At 38.1% G+C, this 26487-nt stretch overlaps 1 protein-coding gene across 8 annotated transcripts in view; it reads right to left on the bottom strand.

Annotated features, from left to right (window-relative positions):
• The window catches only part of aopep (aminopeptidase O (putative)), a 175007-nt gene that overhangs the window by 56238 nt on the left and 92282 nt on the right, over positions 1–26487 (bottom strand). For 7 of the 8 annotated variants that reach the window (XR_007956689.1, XM_052020422.1, XM_052020421.1 and 4 more), the window contains exons 12-13: positions 16244–16306; positions 15904–15993 (exon numbers count right to left, since the gene is read on the bottom strand). The exons of the other annotated variant lie outside the window; for it this stretch is intronic. Coding sequence is in view for 6 of the 7 variants with exons in the window: in XM_052020422.1 (XP_051876382.1) it covers positions 15904–15993; positions 16244–16306 (153 nt within the window). In the remaining variant the exon portion in view is untranslated. The remainder of the gene's footprint in view (positions 1–15903; positions 15994–16243; positions 16307–26487) is intronic. 8 annotated transcript variants of the gene reach the window in all.

Raw genomic sequence — 26487 nt, forward strand, 5'->3', positions numbered from 1 at the left:
TTCAACTGTACAAAAGATAGTTAAACAACTAACAAATGAATTCCAGAACATTGACAAAGAACCCCAGAAAAACAGAAGACTGAAGGTGTTCTTAAGTTTCTATTTTTCTGGAATCACTTCATTCAAATACATTTATTATCTTTTATATCCGTATAAAGTTTAATCTTTTCCATGTAATCAATTTCATCCAGGACATTCCCTGTGCTATGAAACTCTTTGCAAGTACTACAAAGTGTACTGACAAAGATACCAATTAATCACCAATGCAAAGCCAGAATCAAATAATTTCGCCTTTTTTTAAAATACAAAAATGTGCTGGATTCTTTACTTGAGTTTAATGGGCATTTTACTCTCTGAATCTGTAAATTTAACTCAAGATCAGAAATTTCCACACCACAATATCCTAACACCACGGCATCTGCTTAGAAGTAAAATATGAAATTGCTCATAATTGACATATAGGGGGAAAAGCATTCTTTTGAGAAGAATACCAAAATTTTTGGATTTAGAAGATTATGATCCATTGTACATGTTTCTGAGACCACCTTTAATACAGAGATAAAAGTAAGGTTTCTTGTTTTAAAAATTAAAATTTTTAAAAATACTTGCCGAACTCTTCAACAAGCCAGAGTACCCTTTAGACAAAAGGAGAATTTTTAAAGTGTCATAACATTCTCCATGAGTGCACTTAATGGTGTCTGATTTTGATTTGCTCTAGCCCCTTTAATCTAGAGGGTCTGTTAGAAGCTGTTGCAAGTACAAACTGAAAATCTTGCAGTGAGGGCAACCAAGATACTGGTACCTAAAAAGAGCGCGGTAGCATAGCAGTTAGCGCGACGCTATTACAGTGCCAGTGATCGGGGTTCGATTCCCGTCGCTGTCTGTAAGGAGTTTGTATGTTCTCCCGTGTCTGCATGGGTTTCCTCCGGGTGCTCCAGTTTCCTCCCACATTGCAAAGACGTACGGGTAGGTTAATTTGGATTTAAAATGGGCGGCGCGGACTCGTTGGGCCGGAATGGCCTGTTACCACGCTGTAAATATAATTTTAAAAAAATTTAAACAACTATATTAATCAGATTACAGGTGTGAAGTAAATAGTATAATGACTGAGATGATAGCACTAATTAAGTGTGGATGAAATCAATATTAGATCAGGTGCAGGAAGAGGAACAAATGACAGAAAAAAGATTAGAATAAGGTGGGAAAACAAACAAGGTAAAAGAAAGTTGATATTTCACATTTTTAAAATACTAATTAATACACAAAACCAGAAGAAATTAGAATCTGTACTTGTTAAAATTAATTTGATGCCAAAGCAGTTCATAAGCAGTAATTAACAATGGTGTACTGTTGAAAGAATTTCTGACAACTAATCCATCCATAATTAAATATCTGCATGCCTTAAAAAGCTCAAATATAGGTTTCTTGTATTAGCTTAGGCCAGGTCTGATATTCAGCAGTGTGCTGTGTTTATATCCATTATACAAGCAATTTCTTACTGCTCAATTCATTTCAAAAGAGAGCTAAATCGCAAGATGTCAACTGCAGGGAGCTACTGGCAGATAAATTCCACAACACTGGTGTATAAACAGTAAGAGGTATAGTATTATTTTGACAGAAAATTATGGGCGAATGTCTTGATAAACAAAAAAATTGACAAGCTATTTGGGGGAAATAAAGCTTCTCAATTACAAAGACAAGTCATTTCATCACAATTTCAACACAATTGTATTAATATAATTTATATGAACTAATTTAGGATGTATTTTCATTTGAGTATATAGCTGTATTCCCCAGTTAAAGAGCTGTGTAAATACTTGGCTCCAACATTCAACACGTTTAAAAGATCCACATGGCTTTCTTTTTGCAATTCAAAACCAGGATTGCCATCCCAGTTACTTCATCCCAGACCCTTCAGTTTTGAAGAAGGATCCCTGACCTTACACATTAACTATTTCTCTTTTCACAGATGCTGCCTGATATGCTAATTGTTTCCAGGATTTCAGTTATTTTTGTTATTTTAGATTTCCAGCATCTGCAGTTTCTCTCACTCACCCCCCCCCCCCCCCCATTTTCAGATAGTTCTGAGATTTAAATTTACAATCCAATAAATTGGTAAATTCCACACCTCACTGATTTAAACTTTAGAGAAATGTAGTCTTTTAAGTAACAGAACGGTCAGTTCTAGACAAATGAAACATAACTTATGATGAAGATTAATAATGACAAGATATGTATAGGCCAAATGTGATGTACACTTGGCATTAATATAATTTTCCTTCACATTTTTTATCCTTCCTTATATAACACTTGAATTGTGTTTGAACCATTTCTTCACAGCCCCTCTAGCTGCATTGTGTATAATTTTTTCCATGTGCCTTTTCCCATACCTGATTAAAAATCAAAGCTATAAAGATACACTACTAACATGCAAATTATTAAAGTGTTTTGTTTTTCTCTCTGAGGAAGCCTCCTGTTGAAATTAGGGCCTTTCGAATCTTGCTCAGAGAACAGTTACTAATACAATTCCATGTATTCTTTTCTGTCTGGCATGGAAACCAAATGTTTGAAATTACTGGCCAAGTCAAAACAGGCTGAGTAGCACAAACATATGCAGCACAGTGAGGTGACAATAACCTGCACATTATTGCCCCTTACAGTGGAAGGCTGGTCTGACAACACTGACATCAGGTTGCAGATCCACAAAAAATAATACTGACTGGATTACATCCAGTCACAATTTTTCTAAGCCAAGAAACTAGCCGGCCAATTATTTAAGCTCCTGGTCCAAGCTACCACTGATTGGCATTCAATGACAAAGTCCTGAGAAGGATGGATTTCAAAGCATACTTCAAGCTGGGCAGCTCAATGGAAAATGAGTATCTAAAAATATTGAATCTTCGCCTCATCTCTAAAAAAAAAATTCCCACAAGATAAAAGTTTATAATTTTGGAGAGGGGTATGAGATTTATACTTTCTGTGTTGCATGAATCATTGTAGACGCTCCTGATGTTTACAACTAATGGCACTACTCAACCTTAACAATGAATTCAAACTTCAGAAACAGCAAATAACTAATGGCAAATTGCTAATGACGTTAAGATTGGGAAGCCTATTCTTTTCTCAAACATCAGAAAATTTAAGAAAGAACATTAATTTTACTTTATCTAATGGTCTCCAAGCTGGTGATGTTTGGGCTTCTTCAGTTCCACATGATTACATCAAAATTTACTGTATTAATTGAAAAAATTATTTTTAGACCAAATTTGAGTCATACGTCCAATGTTCAGACTTCAGAAAATATTTACTTATAATTTGCAAAACACATATAGCAGTTGGAAGTAGGAACTAGATTTCAAGTTTAAGTTTCTGGTTGCTCCCAATGATGATAATAAGAGAAAAGGAAATTCTAAAACAAAAATACAATCCACTATACTTGATGGCATTATATGCATACTTCCACAAAAATGATCCTGACTTACAGTCAGGATAAAAATTCAAGCTTAGTATTGATAGAAATTCCAGCCCTACTCCTTATAGCTCAAATTCTATCAAACAGCAATAACATATTTTACAAAAGCAAAACACTACCCATGACCATCAATAAAAAGTTATCAGCATTGAAAATTTAACTGTTTCTCCATAAATGCTGCTGAATCTGCTGGGTACTTCAAGCAATTATTGTTTTAATTCCTGATTTTAGAAAAATCACAAAATAATGTCAAAATCAAATAATGTCAAAATAAAACAATGTAAAATTACATTGATGCACATATTTTAACTTCTAAGCAGCCGCACGTCTCAAAATTATAATAGCATTGACTAATTACTCAAATTTGACGTGCCTTGTTTATTTTGTCATCTGAATTGTTTGATGGATTATTCCCTTGTGCTAATATAAATGTGTTACTAGAACAAACTTCAGCCATTTCCTCAACAATCTAAGCACCTATTCCCATATGAAAGTAATACTGAATGCCTTGCACAGTGTTCTCCTATATAAAAAAAAACTTGTTTCTTAAATACGTGGGAAAGCTTCAAAATTCATTCTTCCCAAGAGTTACAAGTGGCTGTGCTGTGGAAAGTAAAATAACCTGCTTGTAATTTGGCACAAAAACATCAAGTTGCTGCTTTGATCCAATTCCAACTCGCAATTTTGCAACATTAATTCTTTCAATCCATTGATCAAATGCTTGAAAAAGCATTCCCAGTTTAAAGCTTCCTTTCATAACGTAGTTACTGTCATTTGTAGCCACACAGAGCTTTTAAACAGACAAATTAAATCAAGATGTTACAGATCTGAGCTGGGTAATAAAAAAAAAACCAAGGCAATTTACTAAAATGCATGGAGACTAAACAAGAATTCCATTGGTGATTGCTGAACTATTATATTTTTAGTTCTTATTAATCTGAGAAATCTATTTTGAGAATCTAGATGATAAATTCCTTATGAAATGAATGATGCAATTGCCATTACAATAAACTCTTCACAATATAAAATATTTAGGGTGCTAGTAATAGACCAAAGAGAAAACAGACAAGCTGGTAAAATGGGCAGATACATGGCAGATGGCACCTATGCTGAGAAATGTGGGTAAAAGGTGAAGGGCAATTTTAAAAGGGGTATAAGAACAGAGAGATCTGGAGATGTGTATGTGCATAGTTCAGTGAAAATAATAGAACAGGTTGAGAAAGCACTTAAAATAAAAACACACACACATACCATATGATCCTGAGCTTTAGAAATAGAGGGATAGAGTAAAAGAGCAAGGAGGTCATGACAAACTTTGTTAAACACTAGTTTGGACATAATTGGAGTACTATGTCCATAGTGGGGCAGCACATTTTAGGAAAGATCTAAAGTCTACAGAAGGGGTGCAGAAGAGAATTACCAAAAAAAAAATCAAGGGAGAAGGAAAATTCACCAATACGTGAATCAAAAAAGTTGAGGTCATCTTCTTTAGAATGGAGGAAGTTGAGAGGGAATCACTTGGAAGTATTTATGAGTGGTTTAGACATTAGGTAAAAACTGTTCCCATTTAAGAACTAGGGGACATAGAATGAAGGCAACTAGCAAAAGACCCAAAACTAATGTGAAAAAACTTTTTATGCAGTGATTGGTTAGGGGCTAGAATGCACTGCCAGATGTAGCAGTGAAGGGAGAATCAATCAGAGCATTCAAGAGGGAGCTGGATGAGTATCTGAGGGGAAGTAATCTGCAGATCTATGGGGAGAGGCTGGAGGAATGAGATTATCTGAATTGGTTTTAAACAGAGCTGGCATGGACTTGACAGGCCAAATGACCCGCTCCTGTGCTGTAACCATTCTGTGATTCTATGAAAAACAAGCACAGACAGAACATTTTACATTACTTACACTATAATAATTTAAGGTTTCTCTGATGGAATTGTTCAAGAGGGAAAAGTGAGCTGCAAACTGCCATATGTGAAGTTGTTTTTAAAAAGGTGAAAGCAGTCAAATGATTCATAATGTTAATTACAGTGACATCCAGACTTCCAACCAGTCTATCAAACTATTCCCCAGTCACAGGCTCTGTACCTATTCCACTAACTTTTCTCTCTCTCCAGTTGCTATCAACCAAACAATTCATAACCTTGTCATCAATTTCTTCACCAAGGTCCAGATGGTAGGCTAGTCCAGAAGGTTAAGGCACATGGGATCCAAGGTGATCTGGCTTATTGGATTCACAATTGGCTTGGTGATAGGAGACAGACAGTGATGGTGGAAGGATGTTTTTCTGACTAGAAGTCTATATTAATGGTGTAACCCAGGGATTAGTGCTGAGACCATTTATATATGAAAAAAAAAGTGACAGGTGTGAATGTTGGAGGTATGATTACTAAGTCTGAGGATGACACAAGAATTGGTGGTGCTGTGGATAGCGAGGAGGGATGATGTCTAAGGCTATAGCAGGATACAGAATAGTTGGAAAGGTCAGCAGAGCATTGGCAGATAGAATTTAACCCTGACAAGTGTGAGGTGATGTGTTTTGGGAAGTCAAGTAGGGGTAGGACATACAAAGTACATGGTAGGGCTCTTAGGAATGCTGATGAACAGAGAGGCCTAGGGGTCCAAGTCTATAGTTCCCTGAAAGTGGCAACACAGGTGGATACGGTGGTGAATAAAGCATGCCTGTCTTCCTAGGTGTCAGGGAAAAGAATGCAAGAGTTAGAATGTTATGTTACAACTTTACAAAACACTGGTCAGGCCACACTTGAGAGCATTGTGTGCCGTTCTAGTTACCACACTACAGGATGGATGTGATGGCGCTGGAGAGGGTGCAAGGGGAATTCACCAGGATGTTGCCTGGATTGGATGACTTTAGTTATGGGGAGGGATTGGATAAACTGGTATTGTATCTGGAGCTTGTTGCTAGAAGAGGTGATAGAATCAGATACTATGGTTAAGAGTCAAGTAAAATTGACAAATTGTCTGTCTAAATGCTTCTTAAAACTTCAATGCCTATATTGTTTTGTGGACCAGTGTTTTATATTGGTTAAAATATAATGACTATACTGTTTATTAAAGCTCATACATCTCAAATTCATCCTCACTTATTTCAACATCATTTAGAGAGTAAATTTGTCACCTACATTCTTTCCAAATGTAACACTCAACACTTGGCTGCTTTATATTTTGTTTGCCATTGTCCAATTAAGTTCTAATTTTTCCAATTTTTATATGGAACCAAATTTCAGAAGCTATCAGGGTTTAACACCACCAACCTTGGACAAATTTCTAGGCAATAAATTTGGCATTGTTTCCTTGCTTCCACTGCTTATCATTATTGTACAGTCTATAAACTGCCGTATTTATATTGACTTTCTGATCCAAGTCACCAAGGGAAAAGGAAGTGGTTCCTTGACTTGGGAAAGGGAAGTCCTGACAACAGAAAAAAGACTGGTAGGTTCTTAGCTGCAGATGCCCGATTTGTTTCCTTTTTGTTTTGAATATGGAGTTTACGTTTCCAACTTACTATTACTTCTTGTATGTTCACTGCTTCCTCCACAATGAGCACTGTAAACTCACATATCTCTTATCCAAACCAGTCTTAATGTTGTAAAATAATCACTAACCCTGAAGATTTATTTAAAAGCTTGAATCTGGTCTAAAATTTCCACCTCCTTTATTTCAAAGACCTTAATTTTATCTCACTCATTTTATTTGATGATGGTAGGTTACATTCATTTTCTTAATCAATACTTCAACGCAACGGTAATTAAATATAATTACTATTTTATGCCAGTTGGAAACATTAAGTTAGCAACTTTTAGCAAACATTAGCAACTTTTAATATCCTCATAGTTCACTCCGCAGCTGGATTCTCCTCCCCCCTCCCCAACCCCCCACTTCTGAACACACTTTCAATTTGTTTCTGCATGACACTGTACTCAATCCAGAGAGTACTTCCTATTTTGACTCTGAAAGAGCCGTAGTGGTCTTTTTATTTCATTCTTTTACATTTAACTTGTTTATATGTATATTATGGGGTCATGTTTGTTTAATATAACCTGACTGAACTTGCGTATGACTACAGAAATCAAAGGAAATTGCATTAGCATCTAAATTATCTTAGTGAGATTCCATATCAACATGTAAATCTATGACAGCATTCAGGTCATTCTTCTTGCTTTTTACTGAAGAGAACTTAAGGTAATTGAAGGTTAACATAAACTACATTAATTCTTATTTGTCTCACAACAATCTGCCTGCTGTTCCTTCATATATATCTGATTTCTAATGGAAAAGGCAATTCCAAGATTTCAATGGACCTTGTAAGAAATTGTACTTTAGACTTTGATAAATTTTAGCTAAAACAAGAGGTTTAAGGTAACCTATAATTGATAAACATGAAAATGATAAAATTTATTTTCCTATAATAATTTGAATTGCAAATACAATTGTCAGTCATAATACCCAAGTCCCTCTGCATCTCAAAATTCTGCAATCTCTCACTATTAATATGCTTCATTTTATATTTTTCCTGTCACAATGGACAATTTCCCACTTTATTCTCCATTCGCCAGACTTTTGCCCATTCACCGCCAACTTACATCCCTCTGCAACCTCCTTATGTTCTCTTCACAACTTACTTTCTTGCCTTTCATGTGTCAACAAATTTAGCAACCATCCCTTTAGTGCCTTCATTCAAGTCATTTATACAAATTGTAGAGTGGAGACCCCCCATCACAGTTAAATTCCTCCCAATTCCCAACTTACTTGTTTGCAGTATATTGAAGACTGATGCAAAATACCATTTTATTCATCTCCCGTTTCCTTATTTGGCATTACTAATTCCCCAGGCTCACTTTCTAAAGGACCATTCTTCACTTCTTTTAACTCTGACTGGTTTATATTTCTGACGAGCTTTATCTCATTCTTTATTTTTTTCCTTTTTAATCTTTTAATCATTTTGTCAATTTTTTTATATATTCTGTCAAATCTCCAGATCAACCACCCATCTCTGCACAATTATATGTTTTATTCTTTAAGTTTAAGGCTACCTTTAAGATTTTTAGCTAACCACAAATGAAGCAGTCTCCCCTTGAAATATTCTCTCTTTCCTGTTGGAAAGAATTTACTCTGTGCATTCTACAAGGTCCCCATAAATGTATTTAATTGCATCAGGACTGAGCAATCCCATCACCTAATTTGCCACTTCACTTTAGTTAGCTTTGCTTTCATACACTCTTAGTTCTCTTTTATAAGTTTAAAATCCTAGTCTTCGACCCATTCTTTACTATTTCAAACTGAATGTAAAATTCATTCACTGCTTCCTTGGGGTGCCTTCACATTAATTAATCCTGTTGCACAGTACCATATCTAGTATAGCCTACTCTCTGGTTGCTCCAATGTGCTCTAAACAAAATTATCTTGTTAAAACTCTTACCTAGGCTACCTTTGCTCATCTGAATTTCCTGGTGTTTCTAGTTAAAATACTCTGAGAATGTTGCAATAGCTTTCTAACAAACTCCTACTATTTCTTCCTTTATATGTCCCACCATCTGGTTACTGCTAGGGGACCAATGCACCACTCTAACAAGTGATTTCTTCCCTATTATTTATCATCTCTTTCCAAACTGCTTCTGCATCCTGTTTTCCTGAACTTAAGTCATTTCTCTTTATTGCTTTAAGACTACCACTAATTAACAGAGCTACTCTTCCCCATGTTTTTAGCTTCCTCTTGTTCTTAAATGTTATTTACTCTTCAATATTAAGATCTTGATCTATCCCAATTTGTAGCCAGGTCTCTGTAATGGCCATCATTTTCATATTTGTTTCTATTTGTTTTTTCTGTTCCCTGTCTGCTTATTTTTATTTGTTTCATCTCATTTATCAAAAATTATGCTGACTAGTGACACAAATCACAGGGTGCCATTGACAAAAATGTAGTCATGTTAATATTTATGCTCTTAACTAAGCCAATATGTGCATTAGAAGAAAAAGAGAAGCATAGGTAGATGGGTTTTGGGAGGGAATTATAGAGCTTAGGGACATGTATTTCAGATCATAAACAACTTCTTGTATAAAACAATTTCTTCACATCTCCCTTCTTTTTGTCAATTACCATAAATCTGTTCTCTGATTACCAACCTAATGCCAGTAGAAAAAAAAACTCTCTCTTACTTCCGTTGTCAAAACCTATAATTTTGAGCTCCTTGCTCTTATTCCATCCAATACCCAACTATCTTATAGTGATTGGCATAAAGGGACATAATTTTAAGGTGATTGGAGGAAGATAAGGGGGATGTCACAGGTAAGTTTTTTTTACACAGAGTGGACTGCACTGCCGGCAGAGGTTGTGGGGGCAGATACATTAGGGACATTTAAGAGACTTAGATAGCTACCTGTTAGGGCAGGATAAAATGTCGGCACAACATTGTGAGCCGAAGGGCCTGTACTGTGCTGTACGGTTCTATGTTCTACTTTTGCAGGAAGCAGCTCCAACAGATAAATAATGAAACAAACCACAGATACCCTTAATAACTAACACCTTTTATACAGATATTCAGCATAGTCACCCAGTTAAAGACAAAATACTATTTATCCATTGTCAATACAGAAAATTTACTGGTATTGAAGTTGGCAATATAAAAACACCTTTTAACCCAACAAATACACCTTATACATATTCAGGACTGACATATAGTTCATCTCCCATTTCACTCATCTCAATGAATTAAAACATTCATAACATAAATGAAACATTTGTTACACCCTATAAAAAATCTATTCAGTGATAGAGCCAAACCTAATTACATTGCATTTCCTTAAGCTAATCGTGCATATTCATTCTCTATTTCAAAAGTAAGTACATGTTCTTAACCAAAGTTCATCCCTTCACTTTCTTTGTATTTGTAGACATCTATGAACATCATCCCATAAATATACCCTGGCTTCCCACACAAGTTATTTGCAACTAGTGAAACAATTGCACAATATGGACTGAACCATATTGACCAAGGTGAGACCATATTTCTGTTGCCATGGCAAATGTTCAACATGGATTGAGGAGGTTCGCTGAAAGGTTCTACATAGAGCTTAGCAGAAAAGCAGCAAAAATGGTCACACACACAGTTCCATAAAAATGGAAAATTCAGAATGATGTATTATGATCAATAATGTGGCAGAATAGAACTAGACTTTTCTATATCAAGCTATGCAGTACTAATGTAGTCGTGCCTTCTTTATCACATAGTACTATAATAAAATTGCAGTAAAATGTAAGATTAAAGGGTTAGTGTATCTACAAAGATGAAAGTGCAGACATACAAATGATGGAACAGACAATTACTAGATCTTTCTCTAACGAAGATCAAACCAGATTGGTCATCTATTATTGGTGGCGCAGTGAAATTTGGGAGCCACAGGCTACTAAATTGATAATGGACCAGTTCAACCTGGATTTGGCCCATTGCTTAGACTCACTGCCTGCAGTCCCCGCCTATCCATACTTATCTCCTCTGGATAAAGGGGAATTGAACGAGCTGAATCTCACATTCGACAAGCTTCCAGCAGGGCAGAGCAGGCTTTGGTTATCATATCCCGAGGCCAACTTTAAAAATAAAAATGTACCAACCTGCACCTACCTTTCTCCACACAACTGGTAATCCCATTCAAATCCACAAGGATCATCACTTGTATGCCAGGCCTCCCTAGCATAAGACCTAAGGCAGGATACAAAATGTATCCAAGTCCTTTCCTCAGCATATTATTGATCTGCCACTGGACTCTATGGTGAATCCAGCAGCAGAGCTAACAATCAGATACACTAGCATGTAACCTCCATTTGGTCTTCCATCTCCTGCCACACAGAAGTCCAAGGTGTGCCAGGTTGTGAATGGCTGATAGCCAGCAGTCCCTATCTGTCAGCAAAACTTGGCCCAATATTATAAAAAATATTTCTCTTAACTTTAATGCCAAAGGAATTAATCTTGCAGAGATAAAATTTAGATAAATGTGTTTATATACCTTTATTTGGAATTTTGATGAGTGATTAGTGTATGACGTTGCAAATGTACGAACTTGCTTGCATTGATTTAAATTGCAATTCTCATACTGATCACGGATTCCAACTGCTAAAGCCCAAACTGATGAACATCAGAATTCTTACTTTCTTATTTGTTGCTTAGTTTGTAAAAAAACTAAGGATGAAAAAGTGTTATCGTTTCTGTGAGGCCTGTTTGCATTTTCTAACTATTAAATCATCATCTGTCTGAAACGAGCAGCATCCAAAAGCAATACTTCATGTTAATTATATTGCTGAGAATCTACAGGCTCAAAGTATCACTGGGTGAATGGTTCAGACACTCCACCAGGTTAAACCTGCAAGCTTCTTCACTAGAGGAATTCATTGTGTTTGGAGTTTCTCACTAATAAACCCCTTTGTGATAACAGCCTAAGTTAGGAAAAATTACTATGAGGAAAATAAAATCAGGAAATAAAACCACAGGAAAATGGCACACAATACCCCAGAGGGTGGAATGAGTATACCACAAAGGAAGTCGTAAATGTTTTCACTCTGAATTAGGCTGCTAACTGATCAAAGCTTCACTATTTATATACCGGAATCGTTCAAGACTCTAAAATAAATAAGTGTACAAATGCATCTTGTTACTTACAACATCAATTGAGAAACATTAACCTTATTAAACAACAGTTCCCAAAAAAATGAATGTTACGTTACTTCTAATTTATGAGCTAGAATTCCAAAATATGTTTGGTTAATAATAATTCCAAGACCGGTTATTGATCTGCTTGTGACATCTGTGGACAATGTTATCTGTAAGTAAGTTTCAGAAATTGAATTTAATCTCCATTGCCTCATTTCATCTCTCCAGCCTGATGTGAATCTGCTGGTGACATCCTACTTTCCTGTCGTATATAAAAACACAAATCTCAACCTATAAATGTTGAATTATACAGCAGTCATTAACTTACGTCAGGCCATTGTGGATTGTTTCCACACAGCCTGCTGCTGGCTCCACCAAGCTCATCACACATCAATAATTCATTCTAAATAACCGAGCCTAGACTAGTAAGACAGTCTTATGATAATTGCTAAGATGTGTACTTTCAAAGGTAAGCTATAAATCTTGACATAACTTGTTTAAACCTGCAGTTTTTTTCTACCAATAAGCTGTTTTTCTTCCCTGAAACATAATGCAAATACTTCTACAGATAGCACATTTTAATCATTATGTACATCAGATAAATGGCATCGGAATCCCCAGAATGTGTGTGTAATACATCTGAGCATAGACTATTTTCTTCTTATGAGCAGACTTAAATCTATCTCATGCCTCTGTAGACATTAATCATAAGATGTATATTAACAAGCTGACACTGTTTTTAAAACGACCTTGACACAATGACAATATTTTTTCTTGTTGCGTACAAAACAATGGCCAATAACTAATTAAATTAATGTGTATTAAAAAAAAAGGTTCTCCTTAAAAACACAAACTGATTAGCGTCTACGTTTATATAGTATGTCTAAAACCTGCTCAGTTCCAGGTTTAAATATAATCCTGCATAAGGGACAGACAATTAACTTATACCTATAGATCCTTTCTTTCAAAGAGGTTGCACTTATAAAATTTTATCTATATTGCAATTTCAACAAAGACTAGCCTTATTCTGTGGACTTTGTGAAGGAGCAGTGCTTGAACTTCAGATATTTATAATTTCCAACAATGGCTAATGCAAGGACACCAAGTGTTACACTTCCAAGTTTGTTGCCAATAGAGAGATAGGTGGGAAATTAAGCACTGCAAATAATACAAAGGAATATAGATGAGTAAAGTGATGTGGCAAATGGAGTACAATTTAGAACAAATTTGGAAAAGTGTGGAATTTTAGTTTCTGTTTGGGAATTTCCTGTGAATAGCACTCACAGAAGGCATAAGTAAGTACATTGCTGGTCCTTGGCCTGTGATTTTCCACTTACTAAAATAACTGAACAGAAAATTTCAAGCTCTAGGGCTGTGATTTCCCAATATTTCCTCCTTGTAATTAGCATTCCTCACTAGGAGCACCAAATGCCAAACATCTCTTACTTATGTTTGTTCACTTTTGTACTACAGACACACACCAATCACAAAGTTGGATTAAAATACGAAAGTAAAGATTTCTTTCCTGCAATTCAATTCCAAGTAAGTATGGACCGACAATACTAAAGCTATGTCTGGCAATGTTACTGCTGACGGTTTAAAGTTGCTCTTGTGGAATAAGAGCAGAGTAAAATCACACAAGACCAAAGTTGATTTTTGGCACTTCAAGTTAAGGAAGTGTGCTGAGACAGTGGAGGGAGACTAATTCTGTTGTCAGCAATATTAAACTGACAATAGTATTGAGAATGATTAGGAGTGATCCACATCCCCACAGTAGCTTCCTTTAGCTCAATGATCATAAAATTCACCCATCATATTCAAATATAAATGTTAATAAACTCATTCATGATGAAACAAAATATTCATAGTTTCAAGTTACTTCTTAAAATTACAATTCACATGTCAAATTTTGGTTCTGTTTTCGTAATAATAACGCAGACAGCACCTAAGCTACTGACACTCTTCTCAAACTGGAAAAGTCAAAGCTTCATGCACAAATATTCAATCATGGATAGCGTGATTTCCCACTTACTGAATACCAGTGTAATTTTGAAAGGCTAGTAGGAATAAATAAATAACTAACAATACGGCAATTTGTTCCTGCATAGGCAAGCCTTTGCACCGGCTGCTTTCATCATGCATCTATGCGGCACGGTAGCGTAGCGGTTAGCACAACGCTAATACAGCGCCAGCGATCGGGGCTCAATTCCTGTCGCTGTCTGCAAGGAGTTTGTGCGTTCTCCCGCGTCTGCGTGGGTTTCCTCCGGATGCTCCGGTTTCCTCCCACATTCTAAAAGACGTACAGGTAGGTTAATTTGGGGATTTAAAATGGGCGGCGCGGACTCGTTGGGCCGGAAGGGCCTGTTACCACGCTGTAAATAAATAAAAAAATAATAAAAATAAAAAATAATCCCATTTCTTCCTTACAATATACAATTGTACATAGGGTGGTTGCTTAATATAAAATTAGTACTTCTTAAATTCATATTTGAGGTCTGGTTTTCAGTGAAGATGAGCAGTTACTGTCCTATCCCTTGTCTCCTATGTTGGTGGCAGTGGTCATGCTGCTGGATCAGAATCATCAGTCATGACCATATTGAATGGCTATGCAGACTCAAGTGACCAAATGACCTCTCTCTGATACCTTCTATGTTGCTACGCTCAAACCAAGTAGCCTGACACAATTCCCAAACATTCTTTAAACCAGATTAAGCCCATATCCCCTTAGCCATTGTTGTGCTTTAACCAGCTTCCCAAATTTAATATTCAAAGACAATTACCTGCACAAAGCAAGCAAGTCTTCCTGCAATACTTTGTTCCAGTGCTGAGGAACCTGTGTTATTGCAATCTTTTCTCTTATGTCAGTCCTCTAAGAAATGGTGACGTGGTCCTTCTATGCAATGCCTCCGAGGCTTGAGTGTCTTAGCTTTTTTTAGTGACCAGTATTCGATGCATTGCTCAGGAGGAGGTCAGACCATAGGACTACAATATTAGTTGAAGTATTTGTTGAATGCTACTTGAATGCAAGTAAAAGCTGCATCATCATCGAAAGTTTACCATTAATCACTATTCCTGGAAAATCTTCCTGCGTCATTTTTGGATGATGACAACATGAGACTTAATTATAATGACTGTGTAGTCAGTCTGACAGAACAGGCTAGTAAGACAGTGAAGCAAACACTTGAAAACGCTTCCAAAAACCGTACACAAAGGATGAAAGGAGAGACAAAGGGAAGAGAAAAATGGCAGAACAGAACATTGGAAATACTGTTTTAATTTGAAAATGGTCATAAACAGGCATAACTAACAGTACTTTAAAAACTACAACTTTATTTTTAGTACTGTACATTGAACATAATATTTATATCACATTACTAAAACTATCATCGTTTGCTGAGTGGCTTTTCTTTTAACCACTTTAATCAAACAAGTTAAAATCTCCCTACTTTGCTTAGAAGATTTTTTTTCTGTTACATAGATTTCAATTTTTCAAACAATATGCAAAAATGCTGATTTTAGGAAATGACCGTAGTCGCCCTTTAAGTATTACCAATTTATTTTAAAATCCTGAAAATTACTGGAACACCTATGAAAATATTTTCCAACTGCTCTACTCTTTCTACACGGTGATTTTCCTTTGTTTCCAACTTCAACCATACATTTTTTAGAACTTCTCCATGCCCAACTACTTGGAAATGGGCGATAACATAATTTACTGTAGTTCGGGAGGAAGCTCCAGGATATTTCCAAACAACTTTCACATACGTACCTCTCTGAAAGTCACCTCGTCCTTGCGGCTGCGCTTCCTTTTACGGGAGCCTTTTCTGACCTTTTGATTGATTCCGGCCCATTTTGTGACCTAATGTCAACAATAAGTGTGGTTACGAAAAGAAACAAGTTTGATTTCCCCCCTCCCTCCCTTCTCTGGGATTAAATTTTAGCACAATGGAATCAAGCAGAGGTAGATTGGCAATTTGTCGTGTTCGCTATTCTTTTTCCAGTGAACAATTATATTTCGTGACATAAAAGACAACGTTGGTTGCGAGATATTTAGAGAACTTGGCCAATCGCTAATTAGAAGTTTACAGCCAATTAACAGCGTCTCTCACCTCATTCTGCACTTCACAGACTAGTCGGTTTTCCGTCCACTTCAGAGCGTCATCCGTAAGAGGCTAAAGCCAGAAAAAAATGTTTGCAATATCACATTTTAAAAATCTCGCGGGGCAACTTCATTTTTTTAATGAAATCCACTCTCGCTCCTTTCAACTGCGTTGCAGCCTGCAACTCCCAGAGTGCGGTCAGTGACAGTGCCGTGGCGTCGCTCACTCCGCTAAGGCTGCTGCTCCACCTCCCCACCCCTCCAGCTCACACCCGTGGCAAAAAGGCTGCGAAACGATCGAGCGACGCTTCCACTGCGAATGATATCTAGTGGCCGCAACGAAAGCTGTCGACTACCATGTCCTTTCTTCGCTTTCTTTTGGAGAAAAAGATGTTGGCAATGCCGCTGCCCCGCTGCAGGGCAGCGCAGCGCAGCGCACGGGAGTGTCCCGGCGGCTCCACGTGGCCCGCGCCCCTGGCGCGAGGATTCCCCTCCCGCCGACACAACGTTCCATCGGGAGCTGCGCTGCTGCCCGCCAGAAGCAATTTTCCAAACATCCGTAAGAAGAATAAAAGCAGGCTTGTCCGTATCCGTGCGGAGTCTTGAAGCAAAAAGACCGGCTTCATGCCTTTTTTTTGTTTGGTATGGTACCGCCCCGTGTGTAGGTGGGTGGCGAGTAGGAGCTGGGGAATGTGAAAGTCAACCTGATCCAACATTGATCATTCAGCCAGCAAAAGGCTCATTGTCCTCCGGATAGCAAACATAGCTTACGCACTGCTCCAGCTAACCGCTGTCAGTCTACACAATAACAGAACACTTGTATTCAGTGCTGCCAACATGGCAAGTTCATACAAATACATGAATGCAAAATCTGCGACGTGCTCCATGCGACAGTTTAACCTTCAATAACCACCCAAACGCATCAATGTCTCCACTTGAAAGTTGAAAGGGGAGCCTACTAACATTTCATTTTTGGTTACAATCATGCGTGTAAACTAAACATCGCATTGTCCATTCGCAGGCAGAAATAACGCGCTACGGTACATCTCCTAGTTAATCCTTTTATCAAAAATATTTACACCTGTTCTTTCCAAATTGACCCAATAGAGCTCCTTCCCTTAAAGTGTTCACTGCACTTACTTTGCAGTTCTATGGTTATTGAAATAACGCTTTTAAATTACAGCCTAGGCTTCAGAGGAACATTGTTTGTTAAAACTGGACTTCGAACCACAAAAGGCAGTATAACGGGTGACCAAACACATGGTCACGGGCGCAGGTGAGAATAAGTTTCTTGAAGGAGAAACAGCTGGACAGAAGTTTGGGGAGGAAATTCCAGTGTTTCATGTACGATCCCTGAAGACAAGAACCCCAATGCCATTGACTCTAGATCAGTATATTTACATTTATACTCAAAGGGGGATATTTACATTTAAACTCAAGGGGGGAAAACACATCTCTAATCATCTGCTTGAAGATCTGAGTTATGGAGTCATAGAGTGAAACAACATGGAAACAAGCCCTTCAGCCCACGTCATCCATACCAAGCAAGTTACCTGCCTGACCTAGTTCCATTTGTCCATGTTTGGCCCATATTCCCTCTAAACCTTTCCTATCCATGTACCTATCTAAATGTTGTAATTCTACCCACCTCCACCATTTCCTCTGGGCAGCTTGTTCCATGTACCTACCACCTCTGTGTGAAAAGGTTGCCCCTCAGGTCCCCTTTAAATCTGTCCCATCTCACCTTAAATCTATGCCCTCTAGTTTATACTCCCCTACCCTGGGAAAAAGACTATGACCATTCACCGTATCTATGCCCTCATGATTTTATAAACCTTTGTAAAGTCACCCCTAAGCCCCCTTTGCTCCAGGGAAAAAAGCCCCAGCCTATCCAGTTTCTCCTTGTAACTCAAGCCCTCCAGTCTTGGTAACATCCACATTAATCTTTTTTGCACCCCTTAAAATTTAATGACATCGTTCCTATAGAAGGACGACCAGAATGCATTCAATGCTCCAAGTGCAGTCTCACCAATGTGTTGTACAGCTGTAATATGACATCCCAACTCTTGTACTCAGTGCCCTGACCAATGAAGACAAGTGTGCCAAACACCTTCTTCACCACCTGTGTTACCACTTTCAGGGAACTATGTACTTGTACCCATTCATCTCTCTGTTCTGCAACAATCTCCAGGGCCCTACCATTTACAGTGCAAGTCCTGCCTAGGCTTAACTTACCAAAATGCAACACTTGGCACTTGTCTGAATCAAATTCCATTTAATATTCCTTGAACTACTTTCCCAGTTGATCTAGATCCTGTTGTAATCTTAGATAACCTTCTTCACTGTCCACTATACCACCAATTTTGCTGTCATCTGCCAACTTACTAACCATGCTGACTACATTCTCATCCAAATCGTTAATATAGATGATAAACAACAAGAGACCCAGCAGAAATCCCTGCGGCATACCACTGGTCATGGGCCTCCATTCTGAAAAACAATCCTCCACTTCTAGCCTCTGACTCCTTACACCAAGCCAATTTTATATGCAGTTGGCTGGCCCACCCTGGATCCCATGTGATCTAACCCATGTTAGCTATGATCAGAGATCAATAATATATTTCATATATGATCAGCCTACCATGCAGGACCTTGCCAAAGGCCTTGTTGAAGTCCATAAAGGCAATGTCTGCTGCCTTTGTCAGTCCTCTTATTTCTTCAAAAAATTCAAATTCAAGAGACACAATTTCCCACGCACAAAGCCATGCTGACTATCCCTTATCAGTTCTTGCCTATCCAAATGCAGGTAGATCTGATCTCTCAGAATCCCCTCCAATAACATTCCCATTTGACACCTTGTGTTTTGTGTCAGCATCATTTTTGAAAAACACAAAAAAATTAAATATTAGAGATTTATCCACCTTTATGCACTTTAAGACTACCAGCACCCCCTCTATTGTGGATATGTTTAATGGCACCATTTTCCCAAATTCTCTAGCTTCCATGACCTTCTCCACCATAAATACAGATGAGACATATTCATTTAAGACCTTGGTCATCTCCTGTGGCTCTACACACAGACGACCACACTGATTGTTAAGGGGGCCTATTCTCTCCTTAGTTGTCCATTTGCTCTTAATAATAATCTCTTAGGATTCTCCTTTATTTTATCTGCCAAAGTATCCCACATCCTCTTTTTGCCTTCCTGATTACCCCCTTAAGTATACTCCTCTTAAGTATACTCAAGAGATTTGCTGATCCCAGCTGCCAATACTTGACATATGCCTCCTCGTTTTTCCTCACCAGAGCCTCAATATCCCTTGTCGATCAGGGTTCCCTAATCCAGCTAGCCTTGTCCTTCACCCTACCAGGAACATGTTGCCCCTCTCTAGTAGGGCCATCTACATACTGATTCGGAAAATTTTCCTGAACACTTAACAAATTCTGCCCCAACCAACCCCTCAGCACTACTGCAGTTCCAGTCAATATCAGGGAAGTGAAAATCACTTATTATTACAACTTTACTGTTCCTACAGCTATCTGTGATCTCCCTACCTATTTGCTCCTCTAATTCCCTCTGACTATTGGGGGGCCTATAGTAACAATCCCATCAAAGTGATCACTCCCCTCTATTTCTGACTTCTACCCATATTGCCCCACTGGATGATTGTCCAGGAATATCTTTAAGTACGAGGGTGATGTTCTCCCAAATCAAAAAACTCAACTCTGCCTCCTCTCTTACCTCCACCTCTATCACGCCCGTAGCATCTGTGCCCCATAACACTGAGCTGCAGTCTTCCCCGTCCCTCAACCATCCTTCTGTGATAGCTATAATATCCCAGTCCCTTGTACCTATCCATGCCTGAGTTCACCTGCCTTACCTGTCAGGCTTCTTGCATTAAAATAAATGCACTTTAGTCGATCAGACCTCTTCCGAGTAGCTCTACAAAATGCATTCTACATTTTATTCTGTAGTACTCTTATGTACACATTGTACCATTCAGATATTTGGTACCAAAAAGATTTACACAAAATCACTTCCATTTCCCAAGTTTCTCTGAATCATTAAACCAGACCTGCACAAGTAGTACTTGTATCTTAATGGCTCCAGTGTAAAACAATGCTATATTTTCCTCAGGGGTTACGGTCAGGAATACAGCATCCTGGAGACGTAAATTTCCACACAAGGTGCGTCTTTGATTTTAGTTAGTTGGATTGTGAGTGCCAATGGCCAAATATATTCCACTATATGCAACTTTATGATTGAAAAACCTTCACTTTTATTCCACTTCACATCAAGTCTGGTGGAATAAACCAAATTTCTACACAAGTGCTCATTGCCCTTCATGTGAAGATTTTTCTCTTATAAATCAGCTTCACAAAACAATTTTGGGAATACTGACATTGATCTGTCAGCATAATAATGCTATTTTACAACACAACAAATCTCCTCTCCCAGTTACTAAGACAGGCCTATCCTTGGAGTATCTTGCACTATAACCTTCAATTTGATTACAATCCTCATTTTATTCTGTATACATAATGTCATCAGAGCAGATATGTACCCTGCTTGGCATTTTATAACATTCTAAATAAAATTATTTTGACAAAATCTGTCAGTGTAGCACACTTCGATAAAATCACCTCTTCTGTCTTAATGCAAATTAGTAATTTCACAACAGTCCTCTGGAAAACAAGTACAATCCTTCCAAATCAATACGTCTGAGAAGATGCAAGGTAATTCCATCTGCTACAGCATTTGCAGTAGAATTTAAGCAGATCTCAGATGAACTGATTGGGGTGTGTGGGCTACTCCTGCTCCTATTTCATACATTTATGTCCTGATGCTTTTGAGATATTTTGCAACATTATGGATTTGCATGTGAAAATTAAATAATATATACTCATGATTTTTTAATAAATGCTGGTTGGTAAACACCCTCATTGCATGCCCTAAGATTAAGGATGCACTGTAGCAAATCTCTTGAGCATCGTCCGTTTGTGGAATCAGACAGCAAGTGCAAACACACCATTTCTGCAATTTGCATTTGGCCCAACTTGTTAGAGCAAATTGGAAGAACAACTGTACTGTGAAGCTTCTATCTCTGTTCCTGGAGCGGTAACTATGATAGTTTATTTAACTGCTTATTTTTTTTGCTCAACTTTGTGTTTTATAATGGTACTCTCTGTTTTAGTACTTTTAATGTGCCAGTGAGGTTCATTTATTATTGCAGACCTGATTATTTACCCCAAGGATCAGAAAAAGACCCCCACCATTAAAGTTAATAGTGCAATAACAATTTGCATTTATATGGTACCTTTAACATTGCAAAACATCTTAAAGCACCTAACAGGACCATATGCAGACAAAAAAAACGACACTGTGTCGAAGAAAGAGCCATTAAGACATTTGACCAAATGGTTAATCAAGAGAGAAATAATTACATTGGGGAAAGAATTCCAAATCTTAAGAGTCCAAAAAACTGAAGACTTGTGAGACAAAAGTTGAGAATACATGAGAACCAGATTTAGAGGAACACTCATTTAAATAAGAGCTATAGGTTTGAAAGTTATGAAGAAATGGAGGGTTGAGGCTATGAGGTTATGAATTTTAAACTGAAGGATGGGTGAACCAGGACCCAGTCCATATTATCCTTATTAAAATCAACTGTGTTTGAAATAGAAAGGAGAAAAAGACATTGAGAGTATTCCATGCAAGATGTATATCTTCAAGACATTATCTATAATCTCACATAAAACTAATCTGGAGCACTTGTCAGTCATGACTCAATTTGAAGCACTCTTGACTTTCAATCAATGTTCAAGCTTTACTCTACAGATTTTAAAACAATCAGGTTGTCATGTCAATGCAGCACTGTGGGAATACTCCATTGTCGGAAGAGCTGCCATTCAGATGAGACACTAGTTTAAGACCTCACTGTTCTCTCACACGAATGTGAATGATCCCATGGAGCTATGTGGAAGATTATGCCCAATGTTTTGGCTGATAATATCCCCAATTCAACAGCTACATACATATTATTTGATCACTATTTGTTTGTGGGACCTCAATTTATGCAAATTGACTGCTATATTTCTCCACTGCAGATGACTGAACTTTAAGTATTTTGTCTGTAACATAGAATGAGATGTCTCAAGGTCATGCAAAGCACCAGATAAATGCAAGAATTTATTTTTTTATTTATTCCTATTCCCAACACTATTTTGCTTGTTTCTTTCCAACTGGACTCCATTTTCCTTTCAACCTTTTAAATTCTTTCAGCATCATTGGCTTTCTAATTTACTACTCACAATTTTATGAGAGATTCTAAATGTGAATTCACTCTAAGACCACAACGTTCTATCATGTATATTAACAAATAGTTTCAAAACACCATGTATAATCAAATAGCTAAACAAGAAGGAAATCACTGACACATTGACAAATTTACTTGCTCTCAAGGGATTTTTGTATATCACCTAGACTATTTTTCTTTGTGTGAATATGTAGCAGCCTGTACAAGTGAACATTCTTTATGTGTGCTAATAAATAAACATATTGGTATCTTATTCAGCAGTGACAGCTTTCACATGCAAACTTGATCTTGTCCTCATCAAGGACCAAACAAATCTGGATTCACAACAAGGAAGTGTGGATGTCAATCCAAAGGATTCCTGACTGATTTCCCAGTTCAGGATCCAGTGCATAGTTTACAGTAGCCATGCTTCAATCCAATAAACCAACTCAGTTTTGGTCAGGAATCAACCTGGATTATGTTGGTCTCAGCAACATGACTCATGGTACTTTTACTGATCAAAGCACAGTGCACAGATTTTTACTACAATGTAAAGTCCACTCCTAATCTCTTCAAAGCCACCACATAAACATAAACGAGGAGGTATCAATCCTCATGTGAAAATAAAACAAAACTCACCAAGTAATTATCATAAAGACATAAGTGAACAAAGTCAAATATTGTGAATAAAATCTCTTCATCTTGAGTTTAATTATTGTTGAACTTTTGTTGATTTACAGGTTATGGGTGTCATTGTGAGGTGAGTATTTATTGCCTCCTAATTGAACTTGAGAAGGAGGTGTTAAGCCATGTCCTTGAACTGCTGTTGTCCTTCAGGTGGAGGTACTCCCTACCACACTCTTGTTGGATGGGATGTTGCGGAATTCAGACTCAGCAATAGTGAATGAATTGTGATATATATACAATTTAGAAAGATGTTTTGAAGGGGTTCTCACGAATGGGGCCATCATGCCAATGGAGATACAGCATAGAAACAGGCCCTATGGCCCACTGAATCCACGTTGACCATCAACCAGCCATTTGCACTAATTCTACATTCTCATCAATTCACACCCCCTAGATTCTACCACTCACCTAGGCATTAGGCAATTTACAGTGGCCAATTTACCTACCAACCAGCATGTTTTTGGGATGTGGGAAGAAACGGTAGCACCCAGGGGAAACCCACGCAGTCACAGGGAAAACATACAAACTCCACACAGACAGCACTGGAGGACACAGATAGAACCCTTAGAGCTGGCACAACATTGTGGGCAGAAGGGCCTATACTGTGCTGTAGTGTTCTATGTATGTTCTAACCCGGTTCGTTGGAGCTAAGAGGCAGTGCCTCTACTAGTTGTGCCACTGTGCTGCCCTTAGTGGTAATACAAACTCCCCGTGTTGTTTTAGACGTTAAAGTTACTCTGCTACTGAGCCCGCCATAGGATCGAGATCCATATTGGAAGATGACATCAGCCACAACGTGATTAAAAGCATCACAAATTGTCGTCACAGTCCTGCATTAGGGAATGTGGGAAATCCTGCTCCTGCTCCGAAGTGCAGCATGTGGCGTGGAAGAATGATGTTCCCATACGTTTGTTGTTTTTGAGCTGCCAAAGGTTGTGGGTTTGCAAGTAGCCTTGGTGGATGACTTTAATGCATTTTGCAAATTATACATTGGGCACGGATAATGTGCCAGTAGTGGAGGGAGAGAATATTAGTATCCATTGCTTAGAAATCAGTCATTTATAATTTAAGGTCTTAGTGAGATCATATCGGGAGCACAGTATACAATATTGGTTTCTTTATTTAAGGAAGAACGTTAAAATGTTGGGAGCAGTTCAGAAAAGATTTACCAGACTGATACCTGGAATCAAAAGATTGTCTTAAGAGGATATGTTGGACTTGCATTAGCTGGAGTTCAGAAGACTGAGAATGGAGTTGATTGAACCCTGAGATCTTGAGGGGTCTTGACAGGCTGGGCATGGAGAGGATGTTTCCTTTTGGGGGAATCTAGAATTAGGAGTTTATGTTTATTTTGCTAAGCTCAAGGGCTAAGTATGTATGTTTGCATAACTATTTGATTCACTTTACCAGAAAGCATTACGAAAAATGTAAAGCATGACCACCTGGTCATTAGCTTCTCCATGTGTAACATAACTTACTGGATATGTGCCATTAATACAAAACTAATCTCACTGCAACCTCCAAGGACTGGCAATACATTTCATGAGCACCCTGCTAATGACATAACATATCGTTCTTAAATATCATTCAATTCCTAATCAATATCATTCCTGGTCAAATCACATAGATGCCACGGCCAAGAAAGCTCATCAGCACCTCTACTTCCTCAGGAGGCTAAAGAAATTTGGTTTGTCCCCTTTGACTCTCACCAACTTTTACCGATGCACCATAGAAAGCATCCTATCTGGATGTATCACGGCTTGGTACGGCAACTGCTCTGCCCAGGACCGCAAGAAACTGCAGAGAATTGTGGACACAGCCCAGAGCATCACAGACACCAGCCTCCCCTCCTTGGACTCTGTCTTTACCTCTCATTGTCCTGGTGAAGCAGCCAGCATAATCAAAGACCCCACCCACCCAGGGCATTCTCTCTTCTCTCCTCTTCCATCGGGTAGAAGATACAGGAGCCCGAGGGCACGTACCACCAGACTTAAGGACAGCTTCTACACCACTGTGATAAGACAATTGAAAGGTTCCCTTACACAATGAGATGGACTATGACCTCACAACCTACCTTGTTGTGACCTTGCACCTTATTGCACTGCACTTTCTCTGTAGCTCTGTACTGTTACTGTTTTTACCTGTACTACATTAATGGACTCTGTACTGACTCAATGTAACTGCACTGTGTAATGAATTGACCTGTACAATCGGTATGCAAGACAAGTTTTTCACTGTACCTCGGTACAAGTGACAATAATAAACCAATACCAATTCTAGAGGCATAGAAAGGGAACAATTAAAACTGTGTAGATTTATTTCCCAAAGTGGCAAATTTTTCCTAAAAGATTTTGTTCTTTATTTTTAAGTTTTCTCTTTTTTCTTTCCTTTAGTTCAGTTCCTCTCCTTTCATTTCTTTTCTTTTCATATTGAATTTGGCTGGTATGTCACTTCCTCCTTCTCGTCCTTAAAATGCATTGTTCAAGGACAACCAATGGAACGGAAATCCCTGGTGTTTATTCACATCTATCCTCAAGAGAGCTTAAATCTTTATATTGGGTGAGTATTTCTCTGGGAATTTATCCTTGGTGAGCTAAAGATTTTGACAACCATTGGCAGTGTAGACCTAACTTCCAAACAGGGAGGAGGCGAGTGGCTGTCAGGTAGATGACATCAGCCATGTCATCATGACTCGGCTTGGTATTGGTATTGTTATTGGTTTATTATTGTCACTTGTACTGAGGTACAGTGAAAAACTGCCTTGCATACCGAGCATACAGGTCAATTCAGTGAATTTCAGCCTGAATACATTGTACCTCTTAGAGGATCAGATAAATCTACTTTTTGAAGGGAGTACAAGTGAACAAAAGGAGAGAAAAAGGAGGCAAAGAGAAAAAAGAGCAACATTCAAAGTGCTGGAGGAACTCAGCGGGTCGGGAAATGGAAGTTGACATTTTGGGTTGAGACCGTTCATCAGAACTGGAAAGAAAGGGGAGATAGCCAGTATAAAAGGGAGGGCGGAGAGGGTGGAGCAAGAGCTGGCAGGTAGTAGGTGAATCCAGGTGAGGAAAAAAAGAACAAAATCTTTCAGGACCAACTTGCCACTTAGGGATATGAATCGACACAGTTTTAGTTGTTCCCTTCCTGGGCCTCTACAATTGAATGATATTGAAGATCTATATCTTATACCATTAATAGGGTGCTCATGAAATGTATTGCCAGTTCTTGGTGGTTGCAGTGAGATACATTTGGGAGATAAGAGTGAATGACA

The sequence above is a fragment of the Pristis pectinata genome, chromosome 7, assembly GCF_009764475.1.
Source record: "Pristis pectinata isolate sPriPec2 chromosome 7, sPriPec2.1.pri, whole genome shotgun sequence".
Taxonomy (NCBI): Eukaryota; Metazoa; Chordata; class Chondrichthyes; order Rhinopristiformes; family Pristidae; genus Pristis; species Pristis pectinata.